This window comes from Ahaetulla prasina, chromosome 1 (genome assembly GCF_028640845.1).
Source record: "Ahaetulla prasina isolate Xishuangbanna chromosome 1, ASM2864084v1, whole genome shotgun sequence".
In the NCBI taxonomy this organism is placed as follows: domain Eukaryota; kingdom Metazoa; phylum Chordata; class Lepidosauria; order Squamata; family Colubridae; genus Ahaetulla; species Ahaetulla prasina.
This window is the reverse complement of record NC_080539.1, coordinates 201,115,763-201,138,690: the sequence shown is the minus strand read 5'-3', so window position 1 is coordinate 201,138,690 and position 22,928 is coordinate 201,115,763. Positions and strand designations below refer to the sequence as shown.

Genomic DNA, 22,928 nt, shown 5'->3' with positions numbered 1-22,928 from the left:
ATTAACACTTCATGTGGTTTTGATTCTATCCCTCTGTTTATGCGGCCTAGAACTGTATTGGCTTCTGATGAATTTCATAGTACAGTAAATAAATGTTAATATCTTTTCTATTCCTTAACTGTTAATTCTAGTGATGCTTATGATTAGTTAGTAATCCCATTTTCAAATATCCTATAAACAGCAATATTTAAAGATGGGGTTGACTGAGAGTTCTGAGTTTTGGATTTCTGGGGAAGAAATGGTGAACTGAAGACAGCTCCACTAAAAATGGAGCCAAGAAGCACAGCAAAATAAAATGCCACCAAGTTTTATGGATCAGCTCTTTGTAATTCCTTTCTGGACAAGGAAAGGATTTGGAATTGCTGACAAGTGCTCAATACAGCTGTTCCTTGCAAGGAGTTTGCAAGAAAGCAATTCCAGTGGGTTTAGAGATTTGGGAAAGAAGAGAATAGCCACCTTCTCAAACCATGGTTGCCAACTTTAAAACTGGGTTCTCATACTTCCTTTGCTAATCACTTTTAAAAATTGATTGTCAACTGCTCTTTAGCTATAAGGAACCACTTGACTGGCAAATCTGGAAAAAAACAGGTGAGTTTCCTTCAATCCTTACCCAAATAAGCTTTAAATACAGGTTCAAGAATTTGTTTTAATAAACAGCAAAAGGCTAATTAAAACTTTGATTTTGGAAAGTTACAAACAGATTTCAAATAAGAATTTGGAATTCTCCATGGAAAAAAAACTTTCATTTTGAATTTTAAAAAAAAATTGACAGGCTGGGGTGTTGAAAGTTGGAGGCTACAGGGAACTAAAAGGAACTAAATATTACAATTAAAGCAGAAAAACACACATTCGACTTACAAGTATAGGAGGAAACAAATTATTTTAATATTACACATACTGGAAGAAATTTTTGAAGAATGGACCTACACTTATTTTTAAGAGTGTCTGCCTCTATAGATAAATCATCTTGCATTTCTGCAAACTGCAGTTCCTGAACCAGCATTACTGCGTAATGACAAGATCAAACTTATATCAGTAATTTCTTCAAAAACTGCCCCAACCATCTTCAGCAGACTTGTCTACAAAGCTTTGCAAAGAAAAGTATCAATTAAGAGCAAAAGTCTTCTTTGTACAGCAGAATATGCTTGTTAAAGCTAAAAAATGAGCTCCATATACTAATGACCTTGATCTTTTCCCATATGTTTTACACATTTTTGTCTTTCAGCTAACATATAGAGAACGCTTTTGTAAGTCACCAAAGGAGAAGAGTCTTTCAGCAAAACACATGGATTCCTGATCAAGAGAGATAGCTAATTGAAAGCAACATTTCTAAAGAATAGTTTCCTTAGTCTATCTTATAAGATGAAGTTCTATACATAATAAATTACACGGTCTCTCTGATATAAATTATAGATATGATTCAGTTCAAAGATAGGATCCCTTTTCTACTTGTGATTTCAACAGACTGTAGTTTTAAAAAGTCATGATTTTTTTTCAAAGTTAGTATCCTTGAGGGTTCTTCTTAAAAAATCCAATTGTTGATAACATATTTCGACATCAGCTTGACCGAGATATAATGTCTTGGGTCATTTTTGCTTTCTTTTTTGCTTTTTGGGGATAAATTATATATCTGTATCATATTGTGACTGATGCATTTTGATTGTCCTTTCTGCTTGAAGACTGTGTGTCAATCATCTCTTTTCATGAGCATCAGTTTGTAAAATTTAATACTGTTTGTCCTTAGTGGTAAGATTGAGTCTATTTTTCTGTGAAGGAAGATATTGAGGTCTGTACAGAACATTTCACTGATACCTGCAATGGCTCTGATGCATATTTCATTTATCACTACATGAACTCTGAACCATATAAAAGTTGAAAAACCACTTTAGTTTGAAATATTTTAAAAATATTCAAATGAACAGTGAACAAATATTTTTAATATAAAGTCATTTAACTTTTTCTCCTCAAAATATGATATAAACCTTTAAAGAGATTTATTTAACCCTAAGATACAAACAGAAATAAATTATCAAACATTAGAATTCTAATTAGCATTAGAAGAATATATCAAACAACAGAAGAAATTCAAAGTACTACAAGAAATAGGCTTATTAAATTAAGGAAAGAACTTGAGTATTGTAATTATTATGACTGTTATTGCCGATCATGTTACAGACATTTTGCTAACAAGAAAAAACAAACTCTCTTACCCTTGTATGCTGCCCAATGTAAAGCTCTTCGGTCCCTTTTGTCGAAGGCATTAATATTTGCCCCTTTAGCCAAAAGTAAACTCACCATCTAAAATAAGCAAACAGCCCCCAAATGTACATCAGTCAATAGTTATAGACTATGTAACAATTACTTAATGTTGATTTCTACCTCACAAATGTATTTACTTTTATTGATTGATTGATTATTTATTCATTTTACCCAATCCATTGCATGCAAATTAGCAGAACAATTCTGAGTCTGGTGTTCAGCTCACATCACATAAAAAGGAAATGATTTTGCCAAACCAGACAGATTTCAAAGTAAAAGAACAATGTTATCAAGGCACTCACTTCAACGTGGCCATTCAGAGCTGCATGGTGTAATGCTGTTCGACCTCCTCTGTCGGAGACATTGACACTACTCAGAAGTGGAATTATCACTTCAGCACACTTCACAGCTTTATTTGCAGCTGCAACATGTAGGGGTGTCTGCCAGTTCTTGTCTCTGGCATTGACGTCAGCTGAATGCTTAATCAATACTTGTACGGCTTCCTAGAAGATTGTACAATTAAATCACAAGGAAAGAATTTATTAGAAACTATAGAATGCTACGGTCGACATCCTACTTTGAGATAAATTCATATTCCTATACGATTTCCTGTAAATCATACTTCTCCAATCTGATATGTAGGGTTGCAAACTCCATCATTCCCAGACTAAATATTCAACCATATTTATTCAAAATTAAATCCAACCTAGTGGAGCCTACTTATCACTAGGCTTAGATTTGGATTGTTAAGTAACTGAAAACACTTTCAAATGTGTACTCTGCACCCATTTACACCCATTAAGTGAAATCACACTTAAAATGGTTTCTCTTTTGCTAGGCTGACAGCTCTGGAGGACTTGTCAATTTTCCACTGGTGGGAATTCTTCTGTTTACCCTTCCTCCAAATTCTTTAGCTCAATCTAGCCGCTCCTTCCTCCCACAGAGAATCAGCTGTCATTGCTTCCGACTGATGCGCTATTATTAACTTTTTAAAAAGTACCAACAGACAAAGCCTTGGTGGCTTTGTAGCTCTCTCTACTTGGCCAGATAACTTTCCAATTTTTGGGGAGAAATTACCAATCAAATATATACTGTACAACATGCAAATAAAAAAGAAAAGGGGCGATCAGGCATTGACTGAACAGTCTTTGCTGCTTGATGATTGATCAGCTGAAGGGGACACTGATTGACAATATTTCTCAGCAGTGTGAGAGGCAGAAGCAGTGAGGAAAGTTGTGGGTCATTTAAAATCCTTTTTAAGGGGGTAAAGGGGTAAAAATGGCAAAATAAAAGTACATTTTTACTGGTTTAATCTAGATTATATAGTAGTTAGCTGTTTCACAGTGCCTTCTGAAGAATTCTGGCCTCGTGTGAATGAGTTGAGTCACTCCAACTTTGCTTCTGCTGCCATTGCAAAGGATTAAATAAACCACAGCATAATTTCTTCTTAGTGTGTTTTAATGTGATGTGCAGCTGGGGAATTCTGGCTTTTTCTCATTCTAGCAAGCCAAGATTTGAAAGCCAAGAACTCAATATGTATACCTCCTCTCACAGGTGGCCATCAAAGAAATGGAATGGAATTGGAAAAAACTTGCATCTTACTAAACTATTAGGGAGAGAAGGAGGAGTGGAAAATTCTTTTCAGCTTTTACCTGGGAAAATTATCTGTACTCAATGACTTCATTCACATGGACATTATCTGGCTATATAGTTATGTGGTTTCCCCACTGACTAAGACTGCTACATGAAGACTTTTGACTTGCAGACATCTGCCCACAATGCATGACTGACAATGGTTATAGTGGAAAACATGCAGCTTCCAGAACTTATACCAACAGTATGGCTCAATTGTTCTTTGAATTGGCCCATCAGACTCATTATATGCTTAAAGCAGAATGATGATCAATCTACATATACATATATATGCGAGCTACAGAAATATAACTGAGCTGCAAAAACAAACAAACAAAAAGTATGTGAATACTTTTAACTGTTCAACTATATTTGAGACTGATTACAAACCATCTAAACATATTCAATAGAAACCAACAGGTTTGGCAGGTAAAACAAGTCCTTCTATGTCAAGACCTTCTATGTCAAGCTCGTAGCTTTATCGTTTTTCTTTTGAAATAGATGTTAAATTATGCCATTAATATGAACTGAGGAGTGGCAATTTCTATCCACCTTTCTTTTCAAGGATTTATAGTTTATTAGAAATCCCCTTCAGTGGACTTTTACCAGAAGCCAACAGCTGGGAAACTCCAATACTGTAGCAGCCAAAGAGTACTCAGATTTAGAAACAAATTCTAAGAATTCATCCCCTTAGGCTTGGCAAGGACCCAGATAGTTGCAAAAGCAATTCCACCAATCTTTGGAGAAAAGCCAAGCTGGCAACTTTTGAAAAAGAAGACTTTCTCAACATCCAATTCATTGGCATGGATTGTGTAGACCCAACTTTCGAAAATGAAAACACCCTACAAAATGGCAGGTTAGAATGGGAGCACACTATAAATGAAAATTTAGCTACTCCTGGTTATTTCTCTCACTTATTAAGTCTTCAGTGAGTAAAAAGAAAGAGGATATTAAGTATAAAAAATACCATACTGAGCTATTTAAAAAAATAACTCCAGACAGGATAAGATAGAATTGACTTGCAAAGAGTAAACCTAAGGAAACTTGTCAAACAGGTTTTATTGGATTGGACATTGTTTTCAATATTTTGATAAGAGATGATTGGAGGGGAGGAGAATGTGTACAATCAAACCTTCACAACACTACTTTCTGGCACACAGCTGTCTCCCTTTAATATAGTCCTGTTCTAAGCAGGTATCCTAATCTCTTGGGAACATTCCATTAAAGGTAAAGTTATGCCATGTTTCACTGGCTCATCACATCACATAACTTTTCCTGTTACAGGAAAGCGCAGGAATGTTTTCTGCAAGGATGTTGGAAGGCATTTCTGAGTATTTTTCCTGAGTATTTTTAAAATGAAATTGCTTTTAGCAAAAGTGTTCTTTCTTCAAAGAGAGTCTGACTTTAGAAGTCTGCTAGTTAAAGTGAAGAACATTATAAATGATTGATTCTATTTATAGTTAAAATCATTAGGGATTTTAAATGTATCAATCAGCATGTTAAAAATAAGTTTTGCTCTGAGCCCAAGCTTCACAAAGTGGTCAATTAACAAAGGCCGAGATGTCATTTCTTCTGTTGCCAGTGGAATGTGGATGTTTTGCCACATTCCCTCTGTCCCTCTGTCCCTCTGTCTGGTGGTTTTCCTGTGGGGGAACAGTGGAATGAATGGCTCCTGGCATGGCAGATCACCTTCCTGAAGTCTTAAGCACAGAACTCAACAAGGTGGTGATGGTAGTAGCTGGCTCATTTCCAGAAACCCTAGAAGCAACAGCAATGGCGGAGAGATGGCAGGCAGTTGTAGTTGTTTCATCTGTGAAAGAAGAAGGGGGAAAGAAGGGGGTGGAGAGCAGGAGTGAAATGCCACCGGATCAGACTGGATAGCATGATCAGTAGCGATCGTGGCCGGTAGTTCGACGATCCGGTAGCGATGGCGGATGGTGGAGAGGTCTCCTGCAGTGCTGTGGCAACAACACTGTTGCTGAGCTTACTGGTTGCTTCAGGGGCTTGAAAGCAGTAGGAAGAGATTTCAGTACTCTATGCTGGTTCTATTCCATTTTGAGAACAGCATGAGAGGAAACTAGACAGAAGCTAATTCCTAGAGACTCCAACATTTTATTTCCTGTATATTTCCTCAAATCAGTTTCTATGCCTCCATCAGAGAGAGAGAGTTACAGAAAAAACTGTTTTTCCTGGATTGTTCACTCAAGAGAATCCAAGCAATATCGCTGAAGTTTCAGCATTCTCTATAAATCCAGAATCTGATAACATTTTACTGGTTAACAAGTTTTATTTATTTTTTTTAAAAAAAACATAAGCTGTTGTGAAAGGTAGCTCACTCCATCAGATGCCTTTTTGATCTGATAAAGTGAGTTATCGCACATGGAAACTGAGGCCTTTTAATAAAACATGGTTGGAAATGATGTTACCATTGATTAAAACAACTACAAAGCATTCTCTATAGTCTCTCTAACTTTACCAAATGCATCGTTTGGATCCATTTCCCTTTTTTTGCAGCACAACTTGTGCACTCCTAATACAACTCAGGAAATAAATCGTAAGCAAAGGTCCCTGGTTCATGTTTTTTTTCCTTGCATCAAAATAGAGATTAATAAATTGTGGATCATTTCCTAATTTCAGTTGAAGTAGTCCTGGCAATCTTATTTCAACACTGGTAACAAGACAGTATTGGTCAGCAACCTGACAACATTAAGCCAGTTTGGAAAGAACACAGGGTGAAATCCAGCAGGTTCTGACAGGTTCTGGAGAACCGGTAGCACAAATTTTGAGTAGTTTGGAGAACCAGCAAATACCACCTCTGGCTGGCCCCAGAGTGGGGTAGGAATGGAGATTTTGCAATATCCTTCCCTTGCCACGCCCACCAAGCCACACCCACAGAACTGGTAGTAAAAAAATTTGAATTTCACTGCTGAAAGTACATAGTTCTGCTTTAAGAAATAAAAGTTGAGGGTGCTTTTAGAGAGAATATCTCTCTTTCTGCCACTGACTGCAATGCAGGTAACCATACTGTTTGCTTTGTAATCACATTGCCAAACATTTCTCTTAGACCTGCTACTTTTTAAATGGTAATTATTTGCAACTTATCCACTAGCCTTTGCCCCTATGTACAAAGAAAGTAAAGGGAGAATAATGGAAGTTCTCTTCTCTCCAGTTGTTTTGGCAAAGTGAAGACTGGGATCCAGTATAATTACTGGATTCATAATTATGCAAAAAAGAAAATCTCAGTTTCTGTTTCTTGAAGACATTTATGCTCTTCAAGGCCCTGGAAACTTTAAAACTTTCAAATAGATTTCAGTTAGTTTCCTTGCTAGCAACAACAGAACTTGGTGAATGTTTATTACTGTTCAGGCTTGTCCAGAAGCAAAATTCTGAATCAGCGTTTGATATCAACTTTTAATTCTATTTCTCTTCTCAAGTAAGTGTTTGTGTTTCCTATATTTATGTTTTATATTAGTGACTATGGAGTTATATTTCATGGTACAAATCTATTAAGTAAACCAGGTATGTGCATCTAAACCACACAAGCTTTGCATGATAGCCTTTTTTAAGGTTAAACTCAGCATTTATTCATCTGTGTCATAGACAAAAAATGATAACCACATCAAAGAATACAATGCAATCATTACCAGGTCCACAAAGAATTCTGGGAAAATGGAAAACGTTTTCATGTAGTCACCAAATGGTTAATGCAAAGAAGTTTGTGCTGTAATTTTATTTATAAACCCTTTGGAAGTCTCAAACTGACAGGAAGACAGAATGTTTATTGGGTCCTTACGGATACAAGTGAGCTGCATCTTACTGGCACATGAATAAGTTGACAATACAGGACACAACAGACATAACGGTGAATGTTACACTATATAACCTCCAATGCAGCATATATCCTCTTCCTCCTTTCCTTCCTCCCCCCCATCCACAAATATGCCCACTTCACAGCTTTGATTCCCTGATCCAGCTGACTACTAAGTAAACACATTAAATATATACATAGTAGCCCATTATTCAAGATACCTAATTTGGAATTACATAGACAATTATATTGAATTGTTCTTTTATGGATATGTGTACAAGAGATCAAGTAACAGTAGTGCATGTTTTAAAGTTGAAACTTCTGAAGCACATATTGCTGAAGCATTGGCTGTATTACTCACTTCACTCCTTGAAGCAACAGCTCGGTGGAGAGGGGTCAGCCACATGTTGTCCTTGGCATTGACACGGGCTCCTGCAAATCAAATGGACAGCTCTTAAATACCACCTCACCCAACAGTGAGGTTTGGTAACCAGAACAGCAAGCAATATGGAACATGTTCCAGACCATACTGCCTGTTGTGCCTCGCTCGCTCCCCCCGCCGCAGCCAGGCCCCTCTTATCTCCTGCCGGACGCTGATAGTACAGGAGAATGTCCTGGCATGCCTCCAGCCCCCAGCCCTGGCACCATGCCCGGACAGGCCGAGCAAGACGAATGGCCTGACATGCCTCCAGCCCCCAGTCCTGGCACCATGCCCAGACAAATGGAGCAACTAGACCCCTCCCTCACAGCATCTGAGCCTGAAGAATGTGAAGCCAGTCATGAGCTAAGATTACCAACAGCTGGAGGCTGGAGAGATCCTCGCTTCCGGAGAATAGAGAGGTGACGTCAGCAAAAGGAAGGGAGGGGCAGGCCTGGATAAGTACTGAGTCATGGAGCCACACCCCATGGCCTATATAAAGGATCTGCTTTCTGGCATTCTCTGAGTCAGGCAAAGTCTAACTTGGATTGCTGAAGTCACATCCTGGTCTCCTGCCTGCCCTGAGGACTCTGATAGGACTTTGGCAAAGCTGCAGAGGCTTTGCAGCCACGCTTGATACAGACTTCCCCGACCCGGCCGTCAGAGGAGGAGTGGGACACGACACTGCCCAGTTTTTGACGTTTGTTTCAAGATGGCTGATAACAAAGGCAAAGTAACCTTGCTGACCCCCAAAATAATCCTGGGGAGTTGAGCAGGAAAGAGAAGCAAAAAGGACTGGCTTTCTTTCTAACCTCCTACAGAGAAAACTAGCAGTAGGAAAGACCTAGTGAGACCAGGGATGGAAATATCCAAAGGATACTATTTTGAAAATGATCAAAGGCATCGAAATGTAATCAGAGTTATTGATTGTTTGATTGCCTTTATTATTTTTATAAATAATCATGCCTAATACTCTTTCCTTCGCCTCTTACTTTTCCCACAAAAACAACACTGTGAGGTGGGTTGGGCTGAGTGACTGGCCCTAAGGCAGGACTAAATCACTGTCACACAGTTTCTAACCTGATGCTTTAACCAGTTACTAAAAAATTATGAAAGTTATCAGCAGTTTGCTTGTAACACTGTCAAAGACCAGGCAGTTCTATCATTTACATTGTTGATACTGATGCTGCTCATACATATCCTATTCTGTTCTGTCCTCCTTCGCCTCCATCCGAGTGATGGCTTAATTAGCCGGCACTATCAGCTCTGGCAGCAGAATAGCGAACATCTGCCAAGTTCTCTGATATCTCCCTCGACGCTGGTGAGTCACTTCAGCTCTTAGTTAATCAGTTGATTTGCTGGCTACAAAGAGACACAGCAGTGCTCACTGCCTTTATATCCTGTGGGGTGTGGCTCCATGACTCAGCACTTCCTAGGCCTGCCCCACCCCTGCTTCTGTTGTTCCCTCCTCTCCTGCCTACGAAACCTAGGATCCAACCAAGCCTGATTGCTACCAGCTGGGTCTGAAGGCGTGGCCTGGGGGGGAAAGTATGGGGACGGAGGTCTCGTTATCTCTTCCACCTGGCCTGCTTCTGGCTCCTGGAGCTGAGCCAGGGAAGCCGGTGCTCCCGAGGTAAGTCCTGACGGCCGTTCCCACTCCCTTTCCAAGTCACTTTCTGGCAGCAGGCCCAGCTCCAAGTCACTTTCTGGCAGGAGGCCCAACTTGGGGGGCGCAGACACAACATATTCTGTGGCTATCCATACAAATTATACAAAAATTTAGTTCATGTGTCCTGGCCAACTGCCTTCAAAATCTATACCTGGAGCAAATGAGAAAGCAGAGAAACAGGGGAAGGTCCAGCAATCATAGCTTCACCGAGACAGCATTTTATTGCTATATTGGATTCATTGTCTAAAACCTAAAATAAGCTGGACATTCGTTCGTTCGTTCATTCATTTAATTTTTATAACTGCCCTAAGTGACTTTTCACTATTCTATTAGTAGAATCTTCATTTTTCTATTTTTTAAACAAAAGACGGTCCTTATCAATACTACTTATTTTCTTCATTCCACCCCAAATCCCTTCCATTCTGTGAATAGGCTATTTTTCCAATGTTGTGTTTTCTATTTCTAGTGTCCTATTGTTGTTTCATAAGATTTAAACAGAAAATGGAAGAAATCTTTTTGTCATCCATAAGCCCAATACTTTACATAGTTTGGATATAATACCTTTTTTAAAAAAAGAAAAAGAAGGGAATTCACATTTTTACCGATTGCTTGACTGCAATATTTGAAAATATAAGGTATAAATTTTCCTGGGAAATGAAACACATTTCTAAACACACCACAGAACTATAGTAGGGGCCTTGTTAATCAGATCTGGTTTCCACATCCTCTACCTTTGCAAATTTGCAAGGTGCTGTTTATCTAACGTAGAGAGGTTATCTGCATATCCAATTTCATTGATGTTTTTAAATGTATTTTAAAAGCAACTATTCAGAAGGTCCGATTAAGAATGGAACTTTTCCCACTGCTGCAAAAGAGCCATTCAAATTAATTACCTTTTACTTTAAAATCATGTCACCCTGACATTATACTGTCTTGCTGGCTCAAAGAACATGGCTCTGTTACATAAAATTCCTCTGGACCACTATTAGGCAACATATTTTAGGTTACAACTTCCGTAAATCTCAACCAGCAACTCTCAAGAGATCTGCTTCTGCACCTCACACTTAGGGACAAGACAGTGTTGGTTGACAGAAGAGCATGAATCCATAAACCAAGTGCTCCTTCCTGATTACCTGGCTGATATTCTGTATTTGATAGCACAGTACTGAATTGGGGAGTAGGGACCACGCCAATCAGAGCACTTGTAACTCTTTGGAACCTCAGGGTAGAACTGTCACTATGCAGCTCACCCTTTAACAAATCTAACACAGTCCTAACCAATATTAAGTGTCCTGCAGATGTGCTCAGACATTCATTCTAGCAGCTTCAAAGAGCCAAGCTTCTCTTTGAAGTTTGCTGTGCTGCTGAACGCCGCCTTTGGCCCACAGCTAGCAAGAATCAAGCAACCTAATCTGCTCTGAATTGTGTAGCTAATAATCATATCATAACATGGTTCTTTATTAAATTTAAAGCTGTGCTGACGGGGTGATTTCTACAGGGGCACAGCAAAGATGGAGGGAAGATTTATACCGCTATGAGACCATGGCCCTTCATGGTATAAAAATTTAATCAGATACATAAATAAATTAACATTGGGGGAGTGGGGGAAGTCTCCTTCACGCCAAAACTAATTTCATGTAAGCAAGAGCTATTTTTGTCAGGGTGGCAGAAAGGGGAGAAGGGTACTCCTTCTCTCTTTGCAGCATGCTCCTGATAGATATCTGTCTCGCCCAAATGGTTTTCAGTTTTAAAAATTAGAGAAATGGCTGCTAGCCTTAGAGAGCAGGCAACTTTTTGTGGGGGGCTTTTGATGCTAAATAATTCAGGTATCGAACTGTAAATCCCTGATGTGAAAACACGGGTTCCGTGATTTGGTTGTATATAAATCCAAGCAGGATTTCCAAAATCCTTTTATCCCCCGCCTCACAATCTCAGTCTGACAGCTTCAACCTACATAAACAGTCACGCTGGCTACAGTTTCACCGTGCTGTTTTGAGACATCTGGCTGCTGGTCTTCTGAATTAACTCTGAATAATTTCTCTTTAATGGTAACCCAGAGGCCCATTCCTGATATGTCTCAATGCAAAGGACATATGCTTTATTCATTACATGCTATGTTTATTTGTACTGCTGGTGCACCAGTTCATGTGCCACAAGACTAACTATGAACATATTTCACCAAATGTCTCTCCTGAGCCTTGAGGGAAATTCAATGGGCCAATTCTTTTTGCAGGGTCTAGCCTCCCCAGCAAGACTGCTACAGGTTATAAATCCTTCTTGCATTACTTTAAATATAAAAAAATGATCAGAAAAGATTTGAGGAGTTTTGCTGTCTGCTGCTTATGCTGATCAGTATTCAACCAATCCATCCTTTCTGAAGCATCATCCAAAATGTAGACCTATTTTTAATAAACGAAAATGCATTAGTTTGATAGAGAGAGGCACTACAGCAAAGAAATTTATGAGTCATAAACTTGTATTACTCAAAAGGGGTACAAACAGGGATGTCCTTGATAAATAATGGCACTTCAGAGTTTTTCAGGAAGAAAGCAGCCAGAAAACACACACAAACACAAAAAGGCAGCATTGACCAAACCTCAAAAACACTGTTGGTTTGTCCTGCCAGGTCAAAAAAGGAAGGTGTACTTATTTATTGATATACGTATTTATTAATCAGTTACTTTATTTATTTCATTTGTATGTCTCCCATTTCCTCTGAGGATAACTTAAATCACTACTTTAGAAAGAAAAGTTCTCTAAAATAGGTCTTTAAATATAGTATCCCAATGTTTGCACCAATGTTTCCACCAATACTGAAGCACAAAACAAAGCTTGACATCCAGAAAACATATTTCAAGCATCCCAATGGGTTCACATTCATTATCTCCACTATCCTTACACACGATCTTGGGAGGAAGGTCAATTTTATCAATTTGGTAAAGATGCATCAGGGAGGAAAGCTGGGTAAAAGGAAAAACTGGAATGTGGATTCTTCCACAGGTGATCCTTGACTTATGAACATAAGAGCCATGGTGCTAGAATGCTATATTGTGGGCTAATTCTGCTGACTGCCAGGGCTTCAATCCCTACCAGCTCAAGGTTGATTCAGCCTTCCATCTTTCTGAGGTGGGTAAAATGAGCACCCAAATTGTTGGGGGCAATATGCTGACTGTGTAAATCAGTTAGAGAGGGCTGTAAAGCACTGTGAAGCAGTATATAAGTCTAAGCCAGGGGTGAAATGCTCCTGGTTCAGACTGGATCACCCGATCTGGTAGCGATGGTGGCAGGTGGTTCGGAGAACCGGTAGCAAAAATCCCTGCCCCCCCCCTTCCTCCCCCGCATGCCCAACTGAGCTGCGCGATCATCAGAGGTTTTTTTTTACTTTTAAAAACATTTTTTCTTCGGCCGAAAAAATGCTTTTAAAAGAAAAAAAAAAGCCTCTGATGATCACGCGGCTCAACTGGGATTGTCAGAACATTTTCAAAGCATATTTTTTAAAACCTCTTCAGCCGAAGAGGCTGTAAAAAAAAGCTTTTAAAGGGTTCTGGCGATCAGGCAACTCAGCTGGGATCGTCAGCACCGTTTCAAAGCATTTTTTCTACAAGTTCTTCGGCCAAAGAGGCTGAAAGCACCTCTTCCCTATCTTACTTTTACTCTTCCCCAAACTAGGGAAGGTCCTTTCTGAGATACTTTCTCCACCCACATTTATTCTGTAGACTGAGATACCACTTGTCAGACAGTTGCACTGGCTGTAGTTCTTCCTTCTGCCTCTTAAGGTACGGTCACAATTTATTTAATCCACTCCCAAGCATCTTTTCAATAGTTAATGTTAAGGAGTGAACATGCAACCAGTGAACTATGGCCCCTCTTCAAAGTAACTTGAAGACAACAATGGGGATCCAGTCATGGGAAAATGTTCAATCATCTCATTTTATGCTTCACTAATCAGACTCATCAGACCTGAGTTTTGTACTTTTCTGACAGAAATTCTCAGTTTAAGAAATAGCCTAGACTGTGATATAACATTCACAGGATAGAGTGACAATAAATATGTTTTTGTAACTTCTGCAAAAAAGATCAGAAGTCGCTTCTTTAAATATTTTTCTTTTTCTTCTCTTATCTACTGTGCTTTTTCTTTATCTTTTCTTCTTAGCACCAACTATTAAAAAGTTTCTTTTTCTTAACTTTGTGCTCTATATTTTTCCTAAGTTTATCTTTTATCTTTTCTCAGAAATAATGTAATACAATATTGATTAGCCATTAAGCCATATCAGAATACAAAACATAAAACACACAGTAATAAGATCCTATGTTAACAATGGAATAAAAGCCATAAGAAAATGCAAATCATATTTCCATGTCACAATTTACCCCAATCAGATCCACCTATACAGTTCTCAACTATACTCTTTTGGACAAATAAAGAGCCAAGTTATATGTAATTTTTGCACTCTGATCGTATATGAAATATTTTGTTTTAATATAATGATCCCAATAGGTCATTTGTCTAATATGCAGTCCAGATAACAGATACCTCTTTCTTATACAATTGACATTCAAATACTGTAATATATGTGTTATGTCTTCTATTTCTGGGGCTCTGCTAATACAAGTACATTCACTGTAAGGGCTGTCTAATAGCTAATCAATGAAGTATTATTAAGTAGATGTGTGAGATTTCACAATTAGCGTTTGGTTTCCTGTTTTGAGTATCTGCTCTAAATTGAAGAAGGATAACTCTTGGCCACATATCAATTATTTATAATGGGAAAGAAATAATTTTAACAAAAACATTTGGTGCTCCACCAATTATATAGATTTTCTATTCCATTGCTTAATTTTATTTGTTTTATCCCATTATTTTATCTCATTTGGATAACATTAGGCAGCTAGGCTCATTAGTGAAAAGGTTACGACCATACATTTTTTATAAAACGGATAGAATGTTATTAAGTTTTTAATACAACTATTTTAATTGTAAAATAAAAAAACCTTTATTTATTCAAACTTTTTAAAAACACAGAGCGCTGAACAGGCTCACAAGCCCAGTTTCATTCTAAAATACCAAAAAGAATTTTTTTTGTCTTAAAAACATATGACTTGAGTTTTGATAGCTAATACAAATATTTAATAAATCTGGAAGAACTATAATTAATCTGACATTGCACAAACTACCTGTCTCTACAATCAGCCTTGGTACAAATGCTTTCAAATTTGGAATCTGCAAGTATTGAATAAATGCATCAAAATGTTAAAATTCCAGCCAAGATTTCTCATGTGATACTATGCTGTATAGTAGTAAGAAGTGGATAGTTGCTACATCTACATAAAGCAAGGATGAGCAACCTGTGTTTTGTTTTCTCAGATGTCTTTATGGATCATGGTTAATCTCAGCAATATCTGACTTTCCCAATTTGGTTGGGAAACCTTTCCCAAGGTTGAGGAGCAAAATGGGGTTTTCTTCATCCCTTAACCTTCCAAATTGAGCCCCATGACATTATCAGCAACACGCCTCCAGGATCAAATATATACATTTTTAAACTGTAGAGCTCTCTATGTAAGAAAGTTGCCTTCTTTGGATAATAGCAATAGCACTTAGACTTATATACCACTTTACAGTGCTTTACAATGCTTTCTAAGCGGTTTAAAGAGTCAGCATATTGCCCCCAACAATTTGGGTCCTCATTTTACCCACCTCAGAAGGATGGAAGGCTTAATCAACCTTGAGCCTGGTGAGATTTGAACTGCCAAATTGCAGGCAGACTGCAGTCAGTAGAAGTAGCCTGCAGTACTGCGTTCTAATCACTGCGCCACTGTGGTGCATACTATCCAATTCCCAATGACTCTGAGAGATTCACAAAAAGATAACATTAAAAGGAATAAAACAATGTAATAATAATCAAAAACAAGGAATAAAAGGCAGCAGATTAGACAGGAGCAAAATCAATCCCACACAATCTAATAGGGGTTCCGGAAAAGCATGAGCAAAAAGCCGAGTCTTGAAAGGTGGGGGCCATCCAGTTCTCGGGGGAACTTAGTTCCAGATGGCAGGTGTGTCAGATGGCATGGTTTAAACAAAAGTACCCAGAGCATGCCAAATATGCCAGATCTAATCAACCTGGAAGATACCATGGAAGGCAAAGTAACCAGGCCCACGTAGGGCTTCATAGATAACCAGAACCTTGAATCACACCTGGTTGGAAATAAACTTGCTATCTACACAACTTGTGAAGCAGAAGTGTTACATGGGCATACCAAGGAATGCCAATGATATTGCAGCTTTTGAATGATCTTCAAGGGAAGCCCCATGTGGTGCTAATTTTAAGAAAATGCTCCAGCAAAAAATAAAAATAAAAATAAAAGTGCTGTTCGGTGCACTCCTTTCAATGTCTCTCTTCTCAGTCTCCCACCACTACCACTACCACCACTATTTCGTCATTATTCCAGGAGCTCTACAGTTAGCTCTAGCCCTTTCAGGGCAGTTGCCTGAATTAAAATGCCCATTTAGACCTATCTAATACTTTAAAGAAACATTTTCTTGTATTGTTAAAAACCTTGTGTTTCCTATTTCTGACTTGTTTTGATTACAAACCAGAAGCACTCAAGACTTGTATATTAGAAACAAATTATTTTTACATAATAATGGAATTATCTTATTTTTTAGACATAGGTAGTTATGAAATTCTGGACTTCTAGAAAGGATTTAGAATTAGTGACATTTGGATGGAGATAGTCACTTATTAAGAATTAAATGCCATCAGACGTATTTGGCTGACACATATTACTAGTCTTGTACCAGGTGATTGCAACCTTGTGCCCACTAGATGTGCTGGCAACAACTCCATAAACCCCACCTAAGAGAGCCACAATAACTCAAAATAGTGTAATCAGTAGTCCAAACTCCAGAGTACACATTATTGCAAAAAGCTGCTTTCCGAACCACAGAGTTTTTCAAGGCATTCCAGCAACAGAGAATATAGCCAACTTTTCAAAGTGATTAAATAAAATAAGCTTTCCCCTGAGTCCTTCATAACACTATATCCAGTTTTTACGTTGGGTTATGAAAAAAAATATGGCACTACTGTTCATTTTTTAAAGTTATGTGGCTAACACTCTGGCATTAACAAGTAATCAGCTACAAAAACCATTTTGTGAGCCAAAGCAGTATTTTAGAGAAGCTTAACGTTTGACAGTGCCAAGTTGCTATAGACCGAACACTGGAAAAAGTAGTATTTAGAATGCTTTCAGCAAAAAAAGTAACATTGTGCAGTTACAAACCCAGACATATATTGCAGGCTTTCCTATCCTGGTGGCCCTCACATGTTCAACTTGAGTAAATCCCAGCTGGCATGGAAGTTGAAATTCAATATATATGGAGGGTACAAGCTGCAAGAGGCAGATGTAGCAACTGATGTACTGGTATTACATATATTAAACCTCTTAGTTAGCATTACCAAATGAGGCATTTCACTCTGTAGCGTTTTATGAGCATGTCAGTCATTTTGCATTCATAATTGTCACACACAAAAGAAACATACCAGACAAGATAAGGAGCTCAATAATCTCTGCATCTCCCAAGAAAGCAGCAACATGAAGCGGGGTGCGCTTCTCTGTGTCCTAAAAAAGAGAGGAAAAAATGGTTTTAAAAAGCCATTGCAGATCTTGTGCCATATGAACTATGAGGCTAAGATCACAATTTTGAAGTGGTGTAGACCATTTCTTTTTTAAAGAGAGAGGAGGTGTCTTTGAGATAGTGTTGACTCCTGGCAACTATTTGATTTAGCTCCTGAAGTTTTCTTGGTAAGGTTTTTAAGAAATGATTTCCTAGGCTGAGAGTGGCCTGAAGTCACCCACCCAAAGTTTAGCCTGATGCCTTAATCAATACACGAAACTGACTCTTTCTGTAAGCTTAAGTTGAAGGTAAAAGAAGGGTTAGGTCTTACTTATTCTTGAAAATCAATGCAGAATACAGAATGACAGGTGGAGACTTCTGTGTCACACTTTTTCTTACATCAGCTGCCTTTTTCTACCTCCAGCTCCGTTAGCAGTCATACCAAATAATCAGCATCTTAATGATAGTTTCCCTATGTGTGGTACTGATATTTGTTACCCCTACAGTACTGACTTGAGGAACAAGAAAGACCTTCAGAAATTGCCTTATTATTTTATAAACGATGGATTATGCAAAGTTATATGGCACTGCTAGTGGGACAGGAGTGAGGAAGTTGGGTCTATACAGCCAACCTTTAGAAAGTCAATGGCTTCCCACCTTCCTTCCTCTTGGTTCATTAATTGAAATCAAATTCAGAGTTTCCTTCCTTGGGCCTCTGATATGTTGTTATACTGTTGGGACTTTACCTTTTGATCTAAAATAGTGGATTTGGAGGAAGTTTAACTTGCAAATGAGACAATATACTTGTAATTATTGCAGGTATATATTGTGTTCCTGATATCGTTTTATCTGCTTAAGACTTTAAGCATAGAATAGAATAGAATAGAATAGAATAGAATAGAATAGAATAGAATAGAATAGAATAGAATAGAATAGAATAGAATAGAATAGAATTTTATTGGCCAAGTGTGATTGGACACACAGGGAATTTGTCTTGGTGCATATGCTCTCAGTGTACATAAAAGAAAAGGTACAACATTTCATCAAGGTACAACATTTACAACACAATTGATGGTCAATATATCAATATAAATCATAAGGATTGCCAGCAACAAAGTTACAGTCAAACAGTCATAAGTGGAAAGAGATTGGTGATGGGAACGATGAGAAGATTAATAGTAGTGCAGATTTAGTAAATAGTTTGACAGTGTTGAGGGAATTATTTGTTTAGCAGAGTGATGGCCTTCGGGAAAAAACTGTTCTTGTGTCTAGTTGTTCTGTTGTGCAGTGCTCTATAGCATCATTTTGAGGGTAGGAGTTGAAACAATTTATGTCCTGGATGTGAGGGATCTGTAAATATTTTCACGGCCCTCTTCTTGATTCGTGCAGTATACAGGTCCTCAATGGAAGGCAGATCAACGACATGTAGACATGTAGTCTAATATAGTTATTAGACCTCTCAGAGGCTTTTGATACCATCGACCATGGTATCTTGCTGCGCCGGTTGGGGGGATTGGGAGTGGGAGGCACCGTGTATCGGTGGTTCTCCTCCTATCTCTCCGACCGGTCGCAGACGGTGTTGACAGGGGGGCAGAGGTCGGCCGCGAGGTGCCTCACTTGTGGGGTCCCGCAGGGGTCGATTCTCTCGCCCCTGCTGTTCAACATCTACATGAAGCCGTTGGGTGAGATCATCAGTGGCTTCGGGGTGAGATACCAACAGTACGCTGATGACACCCAGCTGTACTTTTCCACCCCGGGCCACCCCAATGAAGTTGTTGAAGTGCTGTCCCGGTGTTTGGAAGCCGTACGGGTCTGGATGGGGAGAAACAGGCTCAAGCTTAATCCCTCCAAGACGGAGTGGCTGTGGATGCCGGCATCCCGATTCAGTCAGCTGCAGCCGCGGTTGACTGTTGGAGGCGAGTTACTGGCCCCAAAGGACAGGGTGCGCAACTTAGGTGTCCTCCTGGATGATCGGCTGTCGTTTGAAGATCATTTGATGGCCGTCTCCAGGAGGGCCTTCCACCAGGTCCGCCTGGTTCGGCAGTTGCGCCCCTTCCTTGATCGGGATGCCTTGTGCACAGTCACTCATGCGCTCGTTACCTCTCGCTTGGATTATTGTAATGCTCTCTACATGGGGCTCCCCTTGAAGTGCACTCGGAGGCTTCAGTTAGTCCAGAATGCAGCTGCGCGGGTGATAGAGGGAGCTATGCGTAGCTCCCATGTAACACCGCTCCTGCGCAGACTGCACTGGCTACCTGTGGCCTTTCGAGTGCACTTTAAGGTGTTGGTTACGACCTTTAAAGCGCTCCATGGCTTAGGGCCTGGGTACCTATGGGACCGCCTGCTGTTACCACATGCCTCCCACCGACCCGTACGCTCTCACAGAGAGGGACTTCTCAGGGTGCCGTCCGCCAAACAATGTCGGCTGGCGGCCCCCAGGGGAAGGGCCTTCTCTGTGGGGGCTCCCACACTCTGGAACGAGCTTCCCCCAGGTTTACGCCAAATACCTGACCTTCGGACTTTCCGCCGCGAACTGAAGACACACCTTTTTATCCGCGCGGGGCTGGCTTGAATTGAATTTTAAATGTCAAATTTTTATTAATTTTAAATGGGGTTTTTTAGTGTATGATAAATTTTTAAATTTTCAGGCTAATTTAAATAAGTTTTTTAAATTGCATTTTAAATTGTACTTTGTATTGTTTGTTTTATTTTGCCTGTATACCGCCCTGAGTCCTTCGGGAGAAGGGCGGTATAAAAATCAAATCAATAAATAAATAAAATAAATAAATAAATGTAGTTTATAATTTGGGGGCTGAGTTGAATTCAAGTTGCCATCCGCATTTTAATTAGTTAATGATGGCTGGTATCTCATCAAAGTTTAAGATTATTAAATACAAAAATGCACTTATTGTTGAAGAGAATGTTAGTTTTTCTTATAGAAACAACACATTTTCAAATTACATAACAAAAAACAGCCAATAGAATGATATTTAAATTTACAAACTGCTACTTGAAAGTTTAAAAGAGAATATGCATTGTGTACCATCTATTTTTTATTTTGTTCTTGTTCTTTCTTGCACATTAAAAGCTTTAAAAAAACCCAGACTCCTTATTTTTTATTATTCCACTTTTTCAAAATGATGTAACAACACAGTCCCATAACAGGTAGAATTTAGTTCATGGCCCTTTCCTTCTCTTGCAGGTAGCATCTATTTGGATGCCACAAGAATTGTTTGGTGGGACTCAGGATCGCCTATAGAGCACCTTGTTTGTTTAGTGAACCTGAGATAAAGCTCTAAGGTAGTTTACACAGCTCCCAGTTTTTTCCCACTATGATGCTTTTGATTTCAGCTCTTTATTCCACTTGAACTGTTTGTAGTTAGGTCTGGTTTAACTTCTCAGGGGAGAGAATTTAAAATTATTTTTTTAATTATTATTTTGCATAATAATAAATGGAGGTCAAATTTGGAAACAACGCTGTGTTTAAGTTATATCTATATTGTGTTGCTGAGGATGGTAGCTTGAATTAAGCTCAGAGAAATTGGACTGTGTTGTAAATACTATCTTTTTAAAATACCTGCCTTATACTCAGCAAATAACAGGCATATGGTGAATTAGGCAGCTACCCCATAAAATAAGCTTGTTATGTATATTAGGATCCAAATGAAACAGGTGTCTCTATGTGTGCGTTGTGGCCTATGAACTGCTATGAGGTCTATCTAGTTCTCCTCATGTCTTTGATCTTAAAACCGCCTGTCCCTATAGTGCTAATACTACTAATAATTCATGTGTACTTCCATAGTGAGTAACCAGCACTTCATTATTTACTGTAGTTTTACCATATTTATACGCATTGGAATTTCTAAATGAGTGCTGTCTGCAGGTTTTGTTACCTATTTGGCAATACAGTTAGTCCTCGACTTACAATTGCAATTGAGCCCAAAATCTATGTTGCTAAGTGAGACATTTTTGTCCCTTTTTACAAACTTTCTTGCCACAGTTGTTAAGTGAACCATCGCAGTTGTTAAGTTAGCGACATGGTTGTTAAGTGAACCTGGCTTTCCCATTGAGTTTGCTTGTCAGAAGGTCACAACAGGGGATCACAAGACTCTAGCACACTGTCATAAATGTCATAAATATGGAACCAGCATCTGAATTTTGACCATGTGGCCATGGGGATGTTGCAACAGTCGTAAGTGTGAAAAATGGTCATCACTTTTTTCAGTGCTCTTGTAACTTTGAATGGTCACTAAATGAACTGTTGTAAGTTGAGAACTACTTGTATGTCCTCAATGCCCCATAGCCCCATATGACAATAGAATGCTATTGTCTATCTGTTTGCCTTCTGCTTTGTGTCCAATCAGTACAGTTGCCCTGAAGGTAAAGGCAAGGGGAAAGGAGCCATTCCCTGCTGTTTCTTTTACTGATTTATGCTACTATTTATTCATTTATTTAAAAGATTTATGCAAATGCCCATCTTGTAAAGCACAATTCTGGATGGTTCCGGGATACTGTAAAACCAAAGGCAAGAAAAACAAGAAAACTAGACGTCTGACTATCTCCAATCCATTACACAATACAATCCTACCCCTACAGGGTCCTACTCCTACCTCACCTTCTAGCATCATGTTTTGGTTTTTTGTGTGTTTGGAAAGCATTAGAAGAAAACAGTGTCAGAAGATACTAGTAAACAAGTGAATCCAAAATTTGTCAGTGGCTCCTAACCCTAATAAAAAATGAACTCCATTTATCCTGTCATTATCAAAGTATCTCACTTATATGGTTTAAAAAAATGTCTACATTTCTGAAATTATCTGGAAATATGTTATATTGCATCACTGCAGAACGTCTATAACTCAATAAATTAATACTACCCTTAAATCTACCATCTGGGGCTTTCTTGAATCACAGAACTCAAAGTAGAAACGACAAAGGTAGCCATTAGCAAGAAACAGATATTCTGAGTTTCATTAAAGTTGCAGCACTTTTACTGTAGATCATATTTTAGGAATAATGTATGTGGACATCCTAGATATAGCATTAAGCTCATATAAAATTAAAAACGCATCAATCAAGTATTTTCTCAAGTTGCACTTTACTCTTGATGATGATATGCACATGCCTTTGTATTTTCTTGCCAATAATATAGAAGTGTTTTATATTGACTTCCTTCTCATTTCTCCCCAATCTAGCCTACAGATCTGGCATTTCCTGATAATCTTTTATTACTCCTTCTATTAATTACCGGTAGGCCTAATCCTACTTGGCTTTTTCACTATTACCGTATATACTCGAGTATAAGCCGAGTTTTTCAGCACGTTTTTTGTGCTGAAAAACGTCCCCTCGGCTTATACTCGGGTCTATACGGCTTATACTCGAGTTTTTTTTTTTTTAAGCCCCTCGGCTTATACTCGAGTATATACGGCTTATACTCGAGTTTTTTTTTCTTCTTTTTTTCACATTTTACCGGACGGAAGCCCTGCCGGTGCAGTGAGAGGGCGGGGCGGGGGAGCCGCCAGCCTTCTCAGCT

The 22,928-nt window shown here is 38.8% G+C and overlaps 1 protein-coding gene across 12 annotated transcripts in view; it reads right to left on the bottom strand.

Moving 5' to 3' along the window:
- Nucleotides 1-22,928, bottom strand: part of ANKRD44 (ankyrin repeat domain 44) — a 145,585-nt gene that overhangs the window by 61,421 nt on the left and 61,236 nt on the right. For 9 of the 12 annotated variants that reach the window (XM_058188084.1, XM_058188071.1, XM_058188134.1 and 6 more), the window contains 4 exons: nucleotides 17,325-17,403; nucleotides 8,061-8,131; nucleotides 2,562-2,762; nucleotides 2,211-2,298 (listed from right to left, as the gene is read on the bottom strand). In XM_058188084.1, coding sequence (XP_058044067.1) covers nucleotides 2,211-2,298; nucleotides 2,562-2,762; nucleotides 8,061-8,131; nucleotides 17,325-17,403 — 439 coding nt within the window. The remainder of the gene's footprint in view (nucleotides 1-2,210; nucleotides 2,299-2,561; nucleotides 2,763-8,060; nucleotides 8,132-17,324; nucleotides 17,404-22,928) is intronic. The other 3 variants (XM_058188118.1, XM_058188127.1, XM_058188100.1) reach the window with 1 other exon arrangement.